The following is a 21,247-nucleotide window of genomic DNA, read 5'->3' as shown; positions in this document are numbered from 1 at the left end:
AGACCGCCTGAATTTCTGCTCTTTCCAAAAGCATTCTTTTGTTAAATGTTTCTTAAAATTGTTTAGTTTAACCCAAGCAAATGAGTTCCTTTCAAATGGGTATACTCATTGAAGTAAAGGAAATTCTTTTCTTTATCTGGTAGCATTTTAGCTTTTTTAAGAGCCACTGAGAGATGCAATAAAACAATGGATTATGTGAACATTATGATCAGGTTAGGCTTAGAAATAGTAATGTATATATCCATATTTTGTGGTTAATAATGTAATATTAACCCTCTAAAATGTGTTTATAGTCTCAAAGTCTCTAAATGTTTCTTTTAGTTTTATTTTCTGTTGCTGTGACAAAATGCCTTGACGAAGTCACTACAGGAGACAGGGTATATTTTGGTTTCCAGTTGTGGGTTACAGTCTCTGTAGTGGAAATCATTGCAGTGAGAGCCACCTGAGAGCTGGATGACCTCTATCCACAGGCACTGGTAGAAAGCAGAGTGCACAGCATGCTGTGCTGTGCTTTCCTTATCCATCCTTTTCCTGTCCGAGATTCCCTGCTCAGGCACAATGACAGTGGTGACTTCTCTCACCTCAATTAACTTAGTCATGATTATCCCTGTACACTTATCTTCATGCCAACCTGATCTAGACAGTAATTGGGAAACTCTTCCCAAGTGCTCCTGGATTGTGTCACCTTGACAGTTAAAAGCAACCATCACAGTACTGATGTCTCTTTATGTATTAAATGAGTTTAAGTGTTTCTTTACATCTGAGATTCATATTTTAAATTTTTCTCATAGTTTTCATGATGAGAAACTGTCTTCTAACTATATGTTCTATATGAGCACTTAAATTAGGAAACATCTATCTAGAAGAGTTCATGTTTTGTTATTCTATATCCAAGTGATATCACACTAAAGGAAGTTTAGTGAAGTTATAGCTTATAGGCTTTGGATTTCTGTATTAATCACTACTAGTTTGGTTATTTTTGTTTGTTTCGTAAATTATATGATATGTTTTGTCTCAACCTGAGAAAGGATACATTTTGGAAATACTTTTATTAAATACATAAATACTAGAAAGTAGATACCTAGGAGTACAAAATTGATGGACATGATATGAAATTTTGTTTATGTAAATATATAGATAACTAATCTATGTGTTAATTTGAGTTTCATAACTAACACATGCATTGTAACGCTTTATTCTGACATTCCCTCCTAAAGTTATTTTACGATTCTCACCTTTTTCGAAAGTATTCAAGTTGTCATTTAGTAGTAGTATTGTTAACAAATCACAGTATTTACATAAAAGTAATTCCTTTGTAGTTTTCTGATATTATCAGGTTCTCAAAGTTCTAGTTTTCTTTTTACTATCACCAATTGGGTATTTAACTATTTAACTTAACTATTACCAATACTAGATATTTCTTCAGTAGTACCTTATGTATAAATTATTCCAATAGTTGTAATACAAAAATATCCATTTATTTTGGTAGTACATGATTTAAAAATCCTAACATGTAACATGTCCAATTTCTCTGAGCAGAGTAACATAAACTTAGGCTTTTGTAAGAGGATAGTATATCATACCTAAGAGCAGGTAATTGGTTTCTTTTCTGACCGTAAGTAAGAGACATTATTTTTAGGTTATTTTGTTGATTCATATGATAAATTCAATAAGAAACTAGGAGGTGACCCAATTTTAAGTTCACAGTATTGTATGTAGTAAGTACAGTTTCAATCAAAATACATTTTCCCCTCAGAAAAAAAGTATCTTAAAAACTGGACTGTTCAATTGTTCCATCTCCACACTATTCTGAAACTAAACATGTTTTCCTTTCCTTTCTTTCTTTTTAGTTTAGGCTTGGTTCCTTCAACCTAGACAAAGTTCCAAACTCAACCGAAGTCATTAGAGAACTCATTTGTTACTGCCTGGACACCATTGCAGAAAAACAAGCCAAAAATGAGCACCTGCAGAAAGAAAACGATAGGCTCCTGAGAGATTGGAACGATGTTCAAGGCCGGTATGTACACAGTGTACTTACATCAGGCAAACACTGAGCCCTTTCATTCCTGTAGACGTAAGCTAATGATATATAAATTTACAGCATATGTAGAGCCAGCATTTTATAAAGTTCCTCCCTAATTATTCCTTTTCTCAATTTTACCCCACTACATTATTAGTGGCTGTTTTGTACAGCAGCAGAGTATTAACCATTTCAGTTCTCTAGAAGTGACTGTGGCTCAAGTATTGCAGCCCATTATTACACCATTAATAAAAAAGTTAATCTGAGTGTGTTGCCTGCTGAGAGAATGTGTGCTGAGCATACACATGGCATGACATAGTCCTCAGCACTTGAGAAGACTAAGGATATTTATAAGGAAAGGATTACTGTAGCTTAATTTATATGATTAATAATTAACAAAAGGAGATGGGAAGTACAAATAAGTACAGCTGACTTTTTGTTTGGAATTAGTGAATAATAACTACTTCAAATGATGTGTGTTTTGGCTCTACTAGAGACATTTCCCTTGACTGAAAATTCATACTACACTCATTTTTAAAAGATGAAGTAATTGTGGCTACTGACTAAGACATTGAAAAGTCTTTTTCCTGGATTTGCCTCTTATGTTTTTTTTTTTTTCAATAGTGAATAAGACTGATATATTTCTTATCAAGTATTACTTTTTCCATGTAAATGATAATGTATTCATACCCAGTATATAATTTGTATTATTCTATTACACAAAAGGGTATTTGAACTGGATCATAAACACATATATGTTCACAGAGACAAAAGTGATTTTTCTGTGTTTGTGTATATAACAGTGATTGGAATAACTACATGATGTATATATATAAAATGATGTGTGATATATGGTACAATTTTTGGAAATCTCTCAATCAAGGTAAGGTATAATAACATACATGCCATTTAAAAGTATTTGAACTTTTAGGGCAACTCTTGTGATTGCTCTGTATGGCTCTTAATAAGTCCATGGGGAATTACATATTAAAGAGTTTGATGGTTATCCACATACGTATATGAGGAGAAGAGTAGCTAAAAGAACTTCTTAACAATTAAATAAAATGAATTATGGTAGCCTATGTAAACTTAAATAACTAATACTGAGTTATCGTTTACTTTCTAGCTTTATATTAAGGGAATATTTGTATTATTCTTTTACCTTGAAATTATCTTTTATATCCAGATATATAAACTTAACCTATAAATGAGTCAAATCCCACTTTATATATTAGGAAATTATATAGAAGATCAGTTAATTCATCTCTTAAACTTTTATGTTTTTAATTTAATATGAACCTGTATCAAGTATCTCTGCTACAAAGCATTATTTGAAATAATATCCATAGTCTGATTGTATTTTTCTATTTTATATATCAAATAAATTAAAGGAGATGAACTGTGATTCTGATAAGCCACTATATTTTTATATTAAAATCCAAAATATCCTCAGTATGACAGGAAATTGGATCCATAAATTGCCCACGAAAATGCAGACTGGGTTCTCTGTACTTGAACCAATTGCATTAAAAGGTCTGCAGTAACTGAGAAAGTACTGTACTAGCTCATGGGCATGCTGCAATTGCAAGCAGCAGGAAATGAAGATGTGCCTGGAGACAGCAGCCTATGTAGTGAAAGACCCTGTGTGCAACTCTTTTTTCTGTGGAGCTCAGGTGCTTGACTTGCTTTCAGGGCTTTTGCCTACCAGCAACAAGGCATTTCCTGTTGCTTGTCTTGTTTGTTTGTTTGTTTTCCTCCAGTTTTTATTTAAATTAGAAACAAGATTGTTTTCCATGTCAATCCCAGTTCCCTCTCCCTCTGCTTTTCCCCTGCCCCCCACTAATACCCTATGTATCCCATATGCTTTCTGCTCCCCAGGGAGGGTTAGGCATTCTGTAGGTTCAGATCTGTCATATCCTTTGGGATAGGGCCTAGACCCTCCCCCAAGTGTCTAGGCTGAGGGAGTTTCCCTCTATGTGAAATGGGCTCCCAAAATCCATTCCTATGTGAGGGTAAGAACTGATCTACTACAAGAGGCCCCATAGATTTCTGAGGCCTCCACACTGATACCCACATTCATGGGGTCTGGATCAGTTCCATGCTGGTTTCCCAGTGATCAGTCTGGGGACCAAGCGCTCTCCCTTGTTCAGGTCAGCTGTTTCTGTGGGTTTCCCCAGCCTGTTCTTGACCCCTTGCTCATGATTCCTCCTTCTCTGCAACTGGATTACAGTTCAGATCACTGTTTAGCTGTGGGTGTCTGCTTCTACTTCCATCAGCTTCTGGATTGAAGGCTCTAGGATGGCATATAAGTTAGTCATCAATCTCATTGTAGCGCGGGGGGTGGGGGGCATCTCCAGCTATCTTTCTGCTGTCATTACTGGGTCAGATGTCTTTCATGTGACCTAACAATGTGTTGCCATAAGAGGGAAACTACAACCTGAGAGAAAGGAATCCTCTTCAGAGGAAGAGGAAGCCTCTTCTAGGCTCTTGTTTGTAAACCTGAAGTTAGTGAGTTTTCGTATTTCTCTAATTTGCTTTTCTTCTTTTTGAGGAGGGAGCATGATGACTCAGAGGCTCTCTCAATACTGTGTGGTCTTGTCACAGCAGCATTTCCTCAGTGGTCTCTTCGTGAGCAGAGCATTCAGTGCACTGGCTTCCCCAAGGCAGGAGTACTGACTAAGACATGGCTTTCCAGAGATTAGAAATAGAGCACAAATGTACTGAGTTCAGAAACTGGGGACATAGAAAATAGACACTTGTCAAAAATTGGACCCTGTTAGGAGTCCCAATCATAGTGCACTTATCACCATATCCTCTGACTGTGATGATATCCCTCTCCAATTCCATCATTTCTTCCTACACCACTATACCTGTACTGTAGATAAAGGAAAGAGGGGCATAGATAGGCACTAGAAATTCCTTCGGAAACTATGGTAGAAGGGTCTGAAATGGATTAGAATGGAGTAGGAAATAGGATGAGCAAACCCAATAATGTAATTGTATGCTTTAATCCCTATACACTTAGGTTCTATTTCAGGAGATTTGTATACTACCAAATATTTTTATATTTACATTTTGAAGAGAAACTAAATGGTAATATACTATATCTTCAATTGTGGATTTAGTTTTTAATTGAAATTTGGATCAATGTTGTAATCAAAACCAAATATGAATTTCTTTTGCTTTGGGATGACAGGAATAAACAAGGCTCGAAAGAGGAGTAAGGAATTACAGTCTGGATATAAAATGTGAACTTTTAATGAGCAGGCCTTAATTCAGGAATTGTGCTCTTTGTGCTCCCCTTTGAGCAAGCTTTGTTACATAGTTAGTTTTGTATATTTCAAATAAAAGGAAAACATTAGAAATTTGTATGTGAACCCTGAGGTTATTAGCTACATTTATTTACTGGATTTCTTATTTAATTTCAAACAATAGATCTCAAGTTCCATAGGTCTTTTGTTTGCAGTCAGACCTCAGTTTAGAAATTCTCTTGCTTTATTGTGAGTTATAGTTATTAAAACCCTAATAGGAGGCAGTCTTCAGTGAACTCAGATGACTAAATTAGCAAGGCTTGAAAGCTCCTTCCCTTTGTCTTTGTGCCTTCAAGGTAGAATCACATTATCTACAGATGAATTCAGTCTGATTTTTAAAGGCCTCGGGGGATATCTGTATGTCTCCATGGTAGCCCGTTAGATTGTTGTAAGAACAGCTACAGGAAACCCTTTCTTCAGAGAGCAAAGAGGCAGCTGTGGCCATCATCTTCCTGGCCTGGGGCCTTATTCAGTCTCTGATGTCAATCTCTTCTCCTTCTCAGCCTTCTTCAGCCATTCTGTGCTGCTCAGATTCTCTTTTCTTTTACCTCAAGCTGAATAATTTGGGCCAGAACTCACTGCTAATAGAATGGTCACTCTGCTGTTTCTGTACCACATGTTCATATGCATGTGCCACTTTGTTATTTTGTTAGACCTCCGGGAAACTCAGGCCTCCAGGGTTCCAGCCCAGGACCTCGGTCACCCCAATCACCAGGCGGATTCGAAAACTTGCTGCAAACTGCATGGGGCTTTATTGTTGTTTAAGGAGCTAACCCCATGTTAGCTCGGGTCTTTCACCCACCCACCATGGCGGATGGCTAGCAAATTCAGCTTGAACCAGCTGCATAGAGATCTTGTAGGGCAGCATAAGGGGAGTATCTAGGGTTACGCTCAGGCTCAGTATTGGTGTGCCTCCAGGCTTGGAGGGCTTGCCCTGTGTTGATTGTTATGGCCCATAGGCCCTCCCAGGGTGATGGCTATGCTCTGCTCTTCATTGCTGTGCGCTTGTCTATAAAGCACACCCAGAGCCATAAAGCATAGCGCCGCCAGCTAACTTCTGATTGGTTCCTTGCTACGAGGCAGGCATCTGACTTCTAGTGACTAGGACAAGGTCATGGCAAACACATGTTACTGTCATGGCTGCCGAAATAGGGAACTGGTCCCTTCGATTTTATTTGGGATATTTTTGTGCAAAATTTCCTTTTTGCTATTTTTGGGGGCCTTTTTGTATTTAGTATTTATTAATTGGTCACTTTTTTTCTTCTTTTTATTTATATTAGAAACAAGCTTGTTTTACATGGAAATCCCAGTCCGTCCCCCCACCCCCTGCCTATGTCCTACCACAGCCCCTTTTGATCACCAGGAGGGTGAGGCCTTCCATGGGGGAATCTTCAAAGTCTGTCATATCATCCTGAGCAGGGCCTAGACCCTCCCCCATGTGTCTAGGCTAAGAGAGTATCCCTCTATGTGGAATGGGCTCTCAAAGTCCATTGCTATACTACGGATAAATAATGATCCACTACCAGAAGTAAATAGATTGCCCAGACCTCCAAACTGCCACCCACATTAAGGGGGTCTGGATCAGTCCTGTGCTGGTTTCCCAGCTATCAATCTGGGGTTCATGAGCTCCCCTTTGTTCAGGTCACCTGTTGCTGTTGGTTTCTCCAACCTGGTCTTGACCCCTTTGCTCATCACTCCTCCCTATCTGCAACTGGCTTCCAGGAGTTCCGTTCAATGTTTAGCTGTGGGTGTCTGCTTCTGTTTCCATCACCTACTGGATAAAGGCTCTAGGATGGCATATGTGGTAATCATCAATATCATTATCAGGGATGGGCATTTAAGGTAGCCTCTCCACTATTGCTTAGATTCTTAGTTGGGGTAATCCTTGTAGATCTCTGGACATTTGCATAGTGCCAGATTTCTATTTAAACCTATAATGGTTCCTGCTATTATGGTATCTCTTTTCTTCTTCACTTCTATTCTTCCTCTGACTCAATCTTCCTGTTCCCTCATGTCCTCCTCTCCCCTCCTTTTCTCCACTTCTCTTGCTCCCAACTCCCTCCCCCACCATGCTCCCAATTAGCTCAGGAGATCCTGCCCATTTCCCCTTCTCTGGGGGACCATGCATGTCTCTCTTAGAGTCCTCCTTGGTTCCTAGCGTCTCGGCAGTGTGGATTGTAGGTTGGTAATCCTTTGCTCTATGTCTAAAATCCAATTATGAGTGAGTATATACCATGTTTGTCTTTTTGAGGCTGGGTTACCTCACTTGGGATGGTTTCTTCTAGTTCCATCCATTTGCCTGGGAATTTCAAAATTCCATTTTTTCCCCCTCTGTGTAGTACTCCATTGTGTAAATGTACATATATATATATATATATATATATATATATATATATATCAATAATGGCAGTATGTTATGCATCAATAGCAGCAACAGTTATTCCAGGTTCTGCAGTCATTTAAACATTAAAAAAAAAAGTAGAAAACAAAATCCCAGAAAAACAGCACAGTTCTGTTACCCTTGTAGTACCTGGCACCATTTTTTTTTAATTAGCTTCTCAATCATCATCTGGAAGGAAACCATTCTGAGCAACATCATTAAAAACAGCTCTGCTAAAGCACACTCACTATTATATATCATAAAGCACGTCCACATATGAGTGAGTAAATATCATGTTTGTCTTTTTGTGATTGGGTTACCTCTCTCAGAATGGTTTCTTTGAGTTCCATCCATTTTCCTACAAATTTCAAGATTCCATTGTTTTTTTCTGCTGAGTAGTCCTCCATTGTGTAAATGTACTACATTTCTGTATCCATTCTTCAGTTGAGGGGAATCTAGGCTGCTTCCAGTTTCTGGCTATTACGAATAATGCTGCTATGAACATGGTTGAACAGATGTCCTTGTTATATGAATGTGCTTCTTTTGGGTATATGCCTAGGAGTGGAATGCTGGATCTTGTGGTAGATTCATTCCCATTTTATTGAGGAGTCGCCATACTGATTTCCAAAGTGGCTGTACAAGTTGGCACTCCCCCCCAGCAGTGGAGGAATGTTCCTCTTTCTCTGCATCTCTGGTATTTTTGTTTTAGCCATTCTGACAGGAGTAAGATGGTATCTCAGAGTTGTTTTGATTTGCATTTCCCTGATGACTAAGAATTTTGAACACTTTCTTATGTGTCTTTCAGCCATTTTAGATTCCTCTATTGAGAATTGTCTATTTAGTTCTGTACCCCAGTTTTAATTGGATTGTTTGGTATTTTGGAGAATAGCTTCCTGATTTCTTTGTATATTTTGGAGATCAACCCTCTGTCAGATGTGGGGTTGGTGAATATCTTTTCCCAGTCTGTGGTCTGCTGTTTTGTCTTGGTGACTGTGTCCTTTGCCTTACAGAAACTTCTCAGTTTCAGGTGGTCCCATTTATTTATTGTTGATCTCAGTGTCTGTGCTACTGGTGTTATGTTCAGGAAGCGGTCTCCTGTACCAATTAATTCAAGGTTATTTCTCGATTTATTTTCTAGTAGGTTCAGTGTGGCTGGGTTTATGTTGAGGTCATTGGTCCATTTTGACTTAAGTATTGTGCAGGGCAAAAGGCTTGGGTCTATCTGTAGTCTTCTACATGTTTGCATTCAGTTATGCCAGCACCATTTGTTGAAGATGTTCTGTTTGTTCCAGCGTATATATTTGGATTGTTTGTCAAAAATCAGGTGTTTGTAGGTGTGTGGGTTAATTTCAGAGTTTTCAACTCTGTTCCATTTGTCTACCTGTCTAATTTTGTGCCAATACCAAGCTGTTTTCAGGACTATAGCTCTGTTATAAAGCTTAAAGTTAGTGATGGTGATGCCTCCAGAAGTTCCTCTATTGTACAGTGGTTTTTTTTTTTGTTTGTTTGTTTGTTTGTTTTGTTTTTTTTGCTGTGCTGGGTCTTTTGTTTCTCCATATAAAGTTGAGAATTGTTCTTTCAAGGTCAGTGAAGAAATGTGTTGGGATTTTGATGGGGATTACATTGAATCTGTAGATTCCTATTGGCAAGATTGCCATTTTTACTATGTTGATCCTGCCTATCCAAGAGCATGAGAGATCTCTCCATATTCAGGTATCTTCTTTAATTTCTTTCTTTAGTGACTCAAAATTCTTATGGTATAGGTCTTTCACTTTTTTGGTTAGTGTTACTCCAAGTTATTTTATGTTGTTTGTGGCAATTGTAAAGGGTGATGGTTCTCTGATTTCTTTCTCCACCAATGTGTCATCTGTATATAGCAGGGCTACAGATTTTCTTGAGTTAATCTTGTATCCTGCTACTTTGCTGAAGGTGTTTATCAACTGTAGGAGTTCCCTGGTTGAATTTTTTGGGTCACTTATGTAGACTATCATGTCATCTGCAAATAGTGAGAGTTTGACTTCTTCCTTTCTGATTTGTATTCCCTTGATCTCCTTTTGTTGTCTTATTGATCTAGTTAGAACTTCAAGGACAATATTGAAGAGGTATGGAGAGAGTGGACAGCCTTGTCTTGTACCTGATTTTAGAGGAATTGCATTGAGTTTGTCTCCATAGGGTGGGTGCAAGCAGGTCCAATACTCTGATGGCTCTCAGAGGCAGGAGTAGCACCTCAAAAGTGACTGATTCTGGATGTGCTGCTCCGAGCAGGGCACTGGAAAATGGGGACTGAAACAGGCCCATTCCTCTCCTTCAGTGGTTTGTGGGTTTGTTTTATTGTCCTTGGGGTAGCATTGTGTCTCATGTCTCTCATTGATCTGTGGCCTCACCTAATAATTTTTGGCCAATTTTTCAGATAGAACTTTGGCATGGAGCAAGTAATATGTAAGGCATAGCAAATGATAATGCTGTAGACAATGAGTTTTAAAAATAATGTAGGCCACAAGCTATGCATGTCTTAATTCCTAAATACTGAGTAACAGGTTAATATTCTCCAAGTCTGTTGAGAAAGTAATAACTGATAAACTCAGTTTGTGTTCTATGGCTATTTATAACAATACACTATGCTATGCAACCCAACTCTTTCTGGGAGGTGTTGTCCGGTTTGATGACCTGTTTATTGCAATGAAGGCATAAAAGCAAGGAAGTTTAACTTACATAATGTACAACTTTTTCCCTGTAACAGAAGTGATGTAACCTTTCATGATATAGTTGTGGTATAGTTATGCAGTCTAGTACTACTTGTACAAAAATTATATCAATTTCGTTTTGATACCTTTCAAAACTTAACATATTATATAAATGATAGTTTTCATAAAGTTTCATAAAGCTAGATAGTTTTGATAGTAAATGTATGTTCATATTTTTTCAGTCAAGAACTTCAGGGAGGTGTATTTGAAAATTGAATGTGGGATTAAATCTAATAGCTTCTGAATTTGTTGCTATTTCTAAATTGTTCTATAAAAATTGTGATATACATAAAATTTATTGCATTCTACATATTTGTATGTCTAAATCTTTTATATATATAAATATGTTTTATTCATATTTAAATTTCTTATGGCATTAATTAAAAGATATTATATGAAAATAAGAGAATGTTCACATAACAATTTGCATCTGAAATTATAATAACATACCCCTGTGTGAAATGAACCATAAATATTGGCAGTAGCTTTTGAAATTTGAGAGACTGCAAGGAAACAGACATTCCTGAGAGAAGCCACAGACCATTGCTGCCTCTTGTATCCACTGAGGCATAACAAGTTCTCCAAGTTCCCTATTGCCAGTGTGAAGTACCTGAGGGGATACATATCCTGTCTAATGTTCTTTAGAAAAAGTCCTCAGCCCCTAGCAGGGACACAGTGCTGCTGAAGTAATCAGACTAATTTCCTGTCTGGGAGACCAGTAGTACATACATGGAAGGAAGGGCTATCAGCAGAAAGGCACATCTCCAAGGAAGAAAACTTCAAAGTGTTTGGTTATGGTGCTCTCAAACCAATCTAATGCCTGCCTGGCTGGCATCTTGGAAGACAGACTCAGAGTAGCTATGAAAGGGTGTGTTGAAAAGGACAGGTACTCTTGGAGACATGTAATGAATCAGTAAGTGTGCCAAACAAAAATCAACAAACAAACCTGTCCCTATGAACTGACTTCATTCACTTAACTCATCAATGTGCACTGAACATCTCTGCTAGGCACTGAGAGTAAAGCACTTGGTAGAACACACATGTTCTGTGGCCTCATGTAAGGACAGCTTTAGTAAAATCCATGGTAAAAGAATCTGCACTCATTCGTTCCAGAATAGCATTATTAGATGATTGTTTTTATCTTAGAATACATTCTATTTTTAAATACATGGGGTGAGGGACATATTAATGGCCTATCTGAAAAGTATCATATTTTGACAATTCCTTTTCCATTAATTTCCTTGTAAAGTATGTGTGCATATATGTACATATTTAATTACTAGGATACACATGGGACACTTTTTAAAATACTATTAGGAACCTATAGAATAAGCAGAGTTGTAGGGAAAGTTGTAGCCACGCCTGCTTAGAGGCTGGCTACAGGTGTGCCTGACCTCGCTTGTGAGGGCGTGGGCAGAGTGTCGTAGTGTGACTGCGTTTACTCTTTCAGTTTAACTTTGCTTCTTGCTGTACAGGCTGCTGCCACGCCGGCTGGCTAGGTCACTCTGTAAGTAAGGCTTTTCCCTATTAAACACCCTTATATTTCTACCTGACTCCGTATTGGTAATTTCCCACTATACAGAGTCATAAAAATAAAAACATGCAGAACACAACTATATTTAAAAGAATGCTTTCAATGAAATAATTTAACTTTGTAAAATAGCAATTTATTCATGGCATGCTTATGTACACACCAGGTATATACAACTTCTACTAGTTTGCCTTCTCCCTTTCTTTGGGGAATTGAAATAAATGAAATACCTTGCTGGGCATTGGTGGCGCATGCCTTTAATCCCAGCACTCAGGAGGCAGAGGCAGGCAGATCTCTGTGAGTTCGAGGGTAGCCTGGTCTCCAGAACAGTGCCAGGATAGGCTCCAAAGCTACACAGAGAAACCCTGTCTCCAAAAATCAAAAAAAAAAAAAAGAAAGAAAGAAAGAAAGAAAGAAAGAAAGAAAGAAAGAAAGACTTTGAGCATTAGAGCATTCTAGTGTCATTTCTTTATAATCTTCTTGGGCATATCAAGTGGTATAACTCAGTTCATCACATATGTATTTCTATTTAGGTTTGTGTGTGTGTGTTTGCATGCATGTGTGGTGGATTTTAAAGAAACAAATTGAAAAATTATGTTCCTGTGGAACAAGTCACAGTCTGACGACTGACACCAAATTAGGTGTATTGCTTTAATATAAAATATTCTAGTAGCTGTTTTTAGAATAAAATTAATGTACTAAAGAAACCATACATTTGGTCAATTGAAATTTTCATGAAAATATTATTTTGTAAATAAGCAATATAGTAATAAATTATTATGTGTGAACATTTAGTTTGAAAAGCATTATTTCTACCCATTTATGTGTTGTTCAATTCTGTCCTTAGAATATTTAAATCTTTGAAAGCATATATAAAAATGACCGTAGTTATTTCTACCTTCAAGTTTTCTTGAAATCATGAGGATAAGATTTAAAAGTTTAATTCTATAAAACCTATATGACTTATGATTTTTTTCTTTTTTCTTTTTTTTTTTTTTTTTTTAGATTTGAGAAATGTGTGATTGCCAAAGAAGCCTTGGAGGCTGATCTGTATCAAAGATTTATCTTGGTGCTGAATGAGAAGAAAACAAAGATCCGAAGCTTGCATAAGTTGTTAGATGAAATCCAGCAGCTGGAGAAGAACTTGAAACCTGAAAGGTACATTCTGTATGCTTTAGCTACCAGGTATAAATCTAAGTAGAATGTCTGGGTTTAAACATTCTAGCGTGGGTGAGTACATTCTTCACACAATTTCTCCATGACATCCATGGTCTCATTTAAAGTACATCATACAGTCATAACCTATAAAAATTGTATGGGGTTTGTGGTGGTTTGAAAGAAAATGGCCCCCAAAGGGAGTGGCACTATTAGGAGATATGGCCTTGTTGGAATAGGTGTGGTCTTCTTGGAGGAAATGTGTCACTGTGGAGGCAGGCCTGAAGGGTTCTAATATGTTCAAGCCCCTCCCAGAGAGATAGTCCATTTCCTGTTGTTTTCTGATAAAGGTGTACCCAGCACTATGTCTGCCAGCATGCCCCCACATTCCCCACCAATGGACTGAACCTGTGAAACTGTAAGCAAGCCACCCCAATTAAATGTCTTCTTTTATAAGAGTTGCTGTGGTCATAGTGTCTCTTCAAAGCAGTAAAAACCCTAAGAAAGTCAGTGTTTACTTTATTTATTTAGTTCTTAGACATTATGAATTGAGAAATAGATCAGTTAACAAAACCTTTCACCTCCTCCAAAGCTGTAAGTTGGTTGCACTGTACTTTTTACATCTAAGAAATGATAACTTTAGATCCAGCTAATGAATGCTAAGTTTCATATGGCATTTATGTTGTCTAATGAAAGTGTGTTATTTATTTCCATCATTGTTACTTTTTTTCTTTCTGAAACAATTTGTATACTTGATTCCTAAAGAAAAAATTATAGATTATAAGTTGCAAGTATAGGTTTGGATAATTTTAAGTGTTTTTAGTCATTACCTCATATTGATTAGATTGACTTGCCTTGACTCTGAAATGAAGCAAAGGTTTTGGAATCACATAGTGTAAAGAAGGTAACATTTAATTTTATTCTTTCCTGTGTCAGGTACTGGTCTGGCACTGTGGGATATTTGCATATGGTAATGAACAATCATATCAGCTCTGTCTTCTTTAATTTTGGGGCAATTCAATGAAATGTAGAACTGCTTTCAGATTTGCACAGTGCTAAGCACTGGCCCACAGAGATAACTTGGTGCAATAATGTTTTGATAGAAGAATTAAATGTGATAAAGTAATTGAGTAATTAACAATAGTGAACACTAAACAACAGTTTACTAAATAAAATAAACCCTATTTCTTTTATGGGTCTTGGTCTTTATTTCTGTCTGGTCAGACCTTTTTCCAGGAATATTTTCTATATTTTCTTACTGGTAAAGAAGTGAGTTACCCAAGCATGAACTGATGATTTCTGGTCCTGCCTTTCTCTGTTTCCAGGGAAACTAAATGTTCTGAAAAAACAACTGACCAAGATGCAATTTATGATGGAAGTACTGATGAAGAAGCTGGAGCTTCTGTGTTGGCTGAAGGTAAGAGGGTCACCCTTATCTTGCTTACGGTATCACTTGGGCTTACTACTATAATATGAAACCAAAGTAAGTTATTTTATGAAAAAACATTTGTCTGTAGAATTGATCAAATATTTTAGCCTGAAACTTAAAGAACATAACATGAAAATTAGTATTTACAACAGACTGTAGCAGTTAGCAACAGCAAGGCAAAGCTAACAAGCATGCATGCTTACACTGGGGCTATACTTTCATTGTTAAATGAAGATGCATGAAAGAGAAGGCAATACATTGATATACTAAGTATCACTAGCTGTGAACTACTGCTTGCTTTTTATCTATGAGATCTTATAAAGCTGAGCTCTGGGTAGAGTTTGATAAAGTTGAAGCCTTCTCTTCCTCCTCCAATAAAAGCTTGCTATTCCATAGAAAGGCTAAAAGGGACAGATAGAAGATGTCTAGTTGGCATTTTTCATGTATTTTTTTTTTATCTTCTTGGTCTTTTGCTTGTATATTATGGTTTCAGATTTTGTGATTTTTCTAGGTTTTCTTTCTGTTTGTGTGTGTGTCTCTGTGTATGTGTTTCTTCTTTATTTGTTGTTGCTGTTCTTGTTTGTTTATTTGCCTGTTTATTTACTAAGAGAGAATAAAGACTGCAATTGAATGTGTGGGCAGGTAAGGATGATCTGGGATAAGATGGGGAAGGGAAAACCCAATCAGAATATATTGCATAAAAATTATTTCCTAGTTTTTCATCTGTCTATCCATTATGTGTATTTATACGTATGCACAAATATATAAATACAACCTTCTGAGTTTGTTTTCGTTATGTTTATATAGTTTCAAAACTATTTCTGGAGTAATTAAAATGAAAAAAAGAGAATATGTTCTGTCCATTTTCAACTTTTCATAATTTTTAATAATTGCAGTGGACTTTCATTTTATTTTTAAATCTAAATAGCATATCTTACCAACACATATAGAGAATGAAAATTATTGATGAGAAATATATCATTAAATTTGTATAGAAGAGATTAGGGCCTTTTATGTGATATATCTATTCTTAGCAAAGCTTGAATGTAATTGCAGTATTTTAAATTTGGCAGCATTTCTCTTTTAGTTTATTTCCTATTTTTCCTTTGTTTTATATGTCATTTATATAACTCCCACTTAACTATATATTTAGCATGTAATCCTCTGGTTCTTTTTTATTTTTTAATTATTTGGTCTTAATAAAAATGAATCTCAGATCTGAAACTGTTGATGCTGTACCCCAAACTTGACACCACAGATTTGAGACGAAGCATTGTATGTTAGATAACAGAATGAACCTCTGTAGACTACTGGATTTGCAGCCTGGAATATAGCTTATCTGAAGGTACATGCCATAGTCATTTCAGGGCAGGTCTCATGCTCTCTATATTATGGTTGTGAGCTCAAGTCTGAATTGACTCCTTTTTTTGAGCAGAAGTTCTAGCATTCTAGTGGAGAACCACATTTTCCTGCATGTAAATAAACATGAGGCGTTGGTGTAGATATTACTGGTTCCCATTTTCCCTCCAGTAAAACAAGTTGGAAAAGAGTCAGCATGGATTACTAGATTTATTCTGTCTTTCAGAAAGCCATTTCTAAAAGTGTTTGTGTAATTTGGTAGTAATTTCATTATGTGACTTTTGTTATTAGTTATTAAAATTCCCACAGTCCTTATGAATTGCTATTTAGTTTTATCGAGACAGAGTATCTCTATATATTCCTGGCTATCCTGGAACTCACTATGTGGACCAGGCTGATCTCAAACACACAGAACTTCTCCTCCCTCTGCCTCCTTATTTCTGGAAATAAAGGTGTGTGCTAACACACCTTGTAAGTCCTCTTTACTTTTATACATTTATCTAGAAGTAGGATCTAGATATTGTAGTTTGAAAGAAATGTGTATGCAATAGTTTTATGAATAAAAAAGTAATTTTCATGCTTTTATTACCCAAAGTTTAAAATTTTCTTTGTTATTAGTGCTATTAAAGACTAACTCCTGATAAGCAGTCCAGTCTCATAAACTGTAGCATGATTATATAGCATGAAATTATATAGCATAAAATGTTCTTAAAAAGATGGTTATAAAACTTTGTGGTAGAGTGCATCCCAAAATGTATAAGACCTAGAGTTCAATTCCCAGAATTGAAAAAATAAAAAGATCCTAATGCTCTTCAGAACAGCTTATTGGCTAAAGAGATTTCTAGGTGTCTTATTTGAGGTTTCTATTGCTGTGAAGAGACGCAATGATCATGGCAACTCTTATAAAGGAAAAACATTTAACTGGGCTGGCCTACATTTTCAGAGGTTTGGTCCATTATCGTCATGGCAGGGCATGGCTGCATGCAGGTAGAGGTGCTACTGGCTACATCTTGAACAAAAGGGTATGGCTTGGGCACATATGAGACTTCAAAACCAACTGCTTCAGTGACACACTTCTGCCAAAAAGACCACATCTACTCCAAGGAAACCACACATCCTAATAGTGCCACTCCATATAAATTTATGGTGGCCAATGACATTTAAACTACCACATGGAATTTCCCCAAATATAATAGCAATAAATACTGTTGATATTTTTCTGTAACAAGGTTTACCTCCTGAATATTGCACTGTCCATAATTTTGAGATAGCTTGAAATAACATTGATATCTTCATTTCTAAAATTATGACTATGTACTAAGGTACTCTAAGGTTGTTAGTGTTTTGTTTTAGATTAAAATTTTAACAACTAAAATAGCTGAAATCACTATAGTGAAACCTTACAGAGACAACTGGGCCACCATCATTCCCATATAACTGATTTTTATATCTATGAGAATTTTAACGTCTTTAAGAATTTCCTAGCTATTCTTCATTCCCCTGCCTTCATTCCCCTTCATTTTTGTTTGTTTGTTTTTAAATTAGAAACTGAAGGGTTATTATAAATACTGTGAACCACACTTCTCTTGAGGAAACTGTTTTTGTATCCAAACTGAGAAAATTTCTTAGTTTAGTTTGATGAATAATAGCACCTCACAAACAAGCATCTGATATAATAATGAATGTTTTTTCATTCTGAACTCTTTTAATATTATTTTATAACTGTGTTGACACTGTAAGGATAGAGCTGTATATGAAAATAAATTTAATTTAATTACATATGACCACTCTAAGAATTTTAACCAGTTCAAAGCATTTCAGATCTTAGTATGGTTTAAAAATCAAGCAAATGTTTGCTAGAAAGATACATTTATTTCATAAAGATTGGCCTTTTCTTTTGAAACATTTTGACCACATATTTAACCACTCCTAATTAGCCATGATGTAAAGAATTATATATATGATTTTTAGTTTTAATAAACAATGTACTTGAATAATTGTCATTTTACTCATGGAAACTGGCATTGTTTCTTACTATTGCAAAATATTTGAATTAGTCTTACTAAAAGCTCAAATACAAAAATACTTTTCTACTATACTTTGCCTTTCTTTCAGCGAAAATTAAAACAGAACAGATACCAAAAACAAATAAAGAAGCTTTTTATCCATTTCTCTGCATAATTATTTGCCCAAGATTTAGCACATTAGTTTAATTAATCCTGCTTCTTAACCAACAGGAAGGTCCCTGTATAATTTCTATCAGTCATTTGGGTTTCTACTTAGTTGCTAGGCTTCCTGGAAGGAAGTGTGATTATAAAATAGCCTTTTTGAAAATAAATGAATGGCCATGCCAAACAGTGGATGAATACTGATACAGTTGCTTTTAAAAATAGAACAGAATCCAAAATTTCTAAGTATCAAAGGGCTTGTTGCTTTGAACAGTGAATCTCCACTCAAACAAGGGAGAGCATCGTGTACTGCCAAAGAGATTACTTGGAACCTCGAACTTGGAACCATAAATACTCTCTTAATCTTATCCAGCATCCTTATCATGGATGTATTTATTTAAGAATTCTAAATGGGAAGCTTGATTTATCAAAACCTATCACTGTGCTGAAAAGACAGTTTGGGTTGTTTCATAGCAATAGTGGGGTTTCACATGTAAGCACTATTGCCAGGAACAACATTATATACATTTTTTCCAGAGGGAATGGAGTCCTAGGAAGGTCAGTACATTACCCTTGGCCACATAGAAGAATTTTTTTAATTGCCTTCTAAAACATTAAGTTAGCTACATTTGTAACATATGGTTGAAATATAAAACACTCGGAATTCCCTGACAATGAAAACAGAGCCATTGAAAAGAGGATATTGAGGACACTTCGTTCCTAGAGAGACCCTGTGTATAGATATTTGCTCTGGAGACTTCATAAGATGAACAAGTCAGAATGCATGTAGTTTGCAGAGAATATTTAGATGTACATGTTTCTAATGACCTCTTTTTTCTGTTTTGTATTTCTTATGCTATTTTTAAATTATCTTTTAATTCAATATATGTGTACTCACTGTATTTTCATCATTTCTGCATTTCCTCCAGCTAAATTTATAAACTTTTTTTTCTTAACATTACTATATATGTATGTATGTATGTATGTATGTATGTAGGGGACAGTTAGCCACGCCTATTAGAGGCTGGCTACAGATGTGCCTGACCACACCTGTCAGGGGTGGTCAAGGTGAGGTCAGGATGATGCAGGATGTGCTCTTAAGAGGCAACAAAGCAAATGGGAGCCCTTCTCTCTGGCCTTGCTGCCTTGTTGGCCTGGGCACGCACTTGCTTGTGTTTAGCTCTTGTTTTTCTAATAAAGAATATCTTTGTCCCAAGCTCCTTTTATTTCTTAATATATGTATGTTGGTTCATATAATGATATATAAATATATTAATTAATAACCTCGTGAGCCTATTTATTGTTGCTTATTTTTGTTTTTAAAGATGACCACTGGGTATTGTCAATTAAGGGTTCATCTCTTTAGAACAGGAGACTGAAGACTGTCTCTTAGCATTCATTGTCTGTAGCTCTTAATCTAGAAGCTAAGAGAGAGACAACCATGACTTTCCCCCCACACCCCCCGTGACATTTCCCTATCAACATTGGGTTGACAACTAGTATTATTGTTCATGTCTTGTTAAGCAGACATATTGTTTTGGCACCATGGGTGCAGATTCCCTGTCATACAGACAACACTATCTCCTAACAAATGTACTTGGCCCTTGGCACTCACAATGTTGCTCCCCTGCTTCCATGATGTTCCCTGAGCAGTAGGAATAAGATTGTTTTGTAAGTGTGCAACTTCTAGACAACTCTCTTTACTGTTTGAAGAAACAAAGAAATTGTGTTTGAAATGTCTCTGCATAGATAGTAGAAAATACTGGCATCTCCTTTCTTTTCAAAGCAAGTGTGAATCTAAATTGAAGAAAGAAAGAAAGAAACAAGCAAACAAACAAAAACACTTCAGAAGATCCAGGAAGAACAGTCAGGAACACAAGAATTGCTTACACTTGAAAGGCTAATAAAGTGTGGTTAGTAACTGGCCATCTGTTGCTGTTTTATCCAGAACTGCCATTCTTGCTCTGTGCCCCTTTTGTGAACTTAGTGTGGGGATTCTCATGGGACCTGGCAGACCAGAAGGACTGGCAACTAATATGCATGGGACCAAAAAGGCTCAATTGATCTTACCAGAGGTTGAGATCCACATCTGGTGGCATTTCTTGCTGGAAGTAATGATCTTGGCAATGGTGAATAAATGAGTTTTCAACAAAACCAGACATGCAAAGAGACAGGAAACCATGGTCCATACCCAGTCGGGGAGAGTGAGGAAAGAGTCAATAGAAGCTTTCAGATTTTCCCCAGATGTTGACTATAGTAGAAAAAGACTTCAAAGCACAACTAAAATATTTTAAGAAAACATACTTAAAGAATTAAAAACGAGCATGATAATATGTTAACATGAAAAAATTCTGAGTACGGATAGAAGTTATTGTTTTACAAGTAAAGAATGGGAATTCTGGAGTTGCAGAATACAATAGCTAAAATGACAGGTCCATGACAGTAGCTCAACAAGTGATTCGAGTCATCAGAAGAAGAAGCAGTGGACTTGCAGGTTGATTAATAGAGTGTATAATCTATGTGAACCAAGAACAAAAAATACCAAAGAAATGATTCTCAGAGGCCTTTGTGGTAACCTCAAGTGTTCTAAGAAAAGTCCATATAAATCCATGAAGAGAGAAAAAAATGGAAGCTAGGAAAATGTGTGAAGAAATAATATTAGTCTTATCAAAAATAGTAAGTATTCAAATACCTAAACCCTAAGTAGAATAAGTCCAGAAATACATACTGATACACATATTCGTAGCCTGAAAGCTGGGACAGAGAGAAGGAGATTATCCTGCTAGCCACTGCCCAACCCAATGCCTGCTACTGCACAGGTTTGTTAGCACTGAGACGCCAGAAAAAAAAGAAATGGCATTAAAAGAGTTCGGAAACTAAAGAGAAAATGTGAATTTGTAATTTTATATACAGTAGAGTGTCCCTCTAAATGAAGAAAAAGTAAAGCCATATTTATTTTCAGTTTTTTAGGCTTAGCCTACACTTACACCCACTTACACACATGCATATGTACAGCACACACTAGGATGCACATGAGAGGAAACACATGGTTCTTACCGTTCTGAGTCATGCTTATTGTAACACTTCCCAGCCCCGCCCATTTTTGTGTACATTCCAAACTTTCATCTTTATGGAGTAAAATCCAGTGTG

General features: G+C 36.4%; 1 protein-coding gene across 4 annotated transcripts in view; it reads left to right on the top strand.

Moving 5' to 3' along the window:
- Nucleotides 1-21,247, top strand: part of LOC100768249 (DNA repair protein XRCC4) — a 214,286-nt gene that overhangs the window by 72,877 nt on the left and 120,162 nt on the right. For all 4 annotated transcript variants that reach the window (XM_027401768.2, XM_027401767.2, XM_035440487.1 and 1 more), the window contains exons 4-6: nucleotides 1,851-2,017; nucleotides 12,992-13,144; nucleotides 14,467-14,558. In XM_027401768.2, the coding sequence (XP_027257569.1) occupies nucleotides 1,851-2,017; nucleotides 12,992-13,144; nucleotides 14,467-14,558 (412 nt within the window). The remainder of the gene's footprint in view (nucleotides 1-1,850; nucleotides 2,018-12,991; nucleotides 13,145-14,466; nucleotides 14,559-21,247) is intronic.

The sequence above is a fragment of the Cricetulus griseus genome, chromosome 2 (assembly GCF_003668045.3).
Source record: "Cricetulus griseus strain 17A/GY chromosome 2, alternate assembly CriGri-PICRH-1.0, whole genome shotgun sequence".
Lineage (NCBI taxonomy): Eukaryota > Metazoa > Chordata > Mammalia > Rodentia > Cricetidae > Cricetulus > Cricetulus griseus.
Note: the sequence above shows the minus strand (reverse complement) of the source record. Positions and strands in the feature narration are given on the sequence as shown.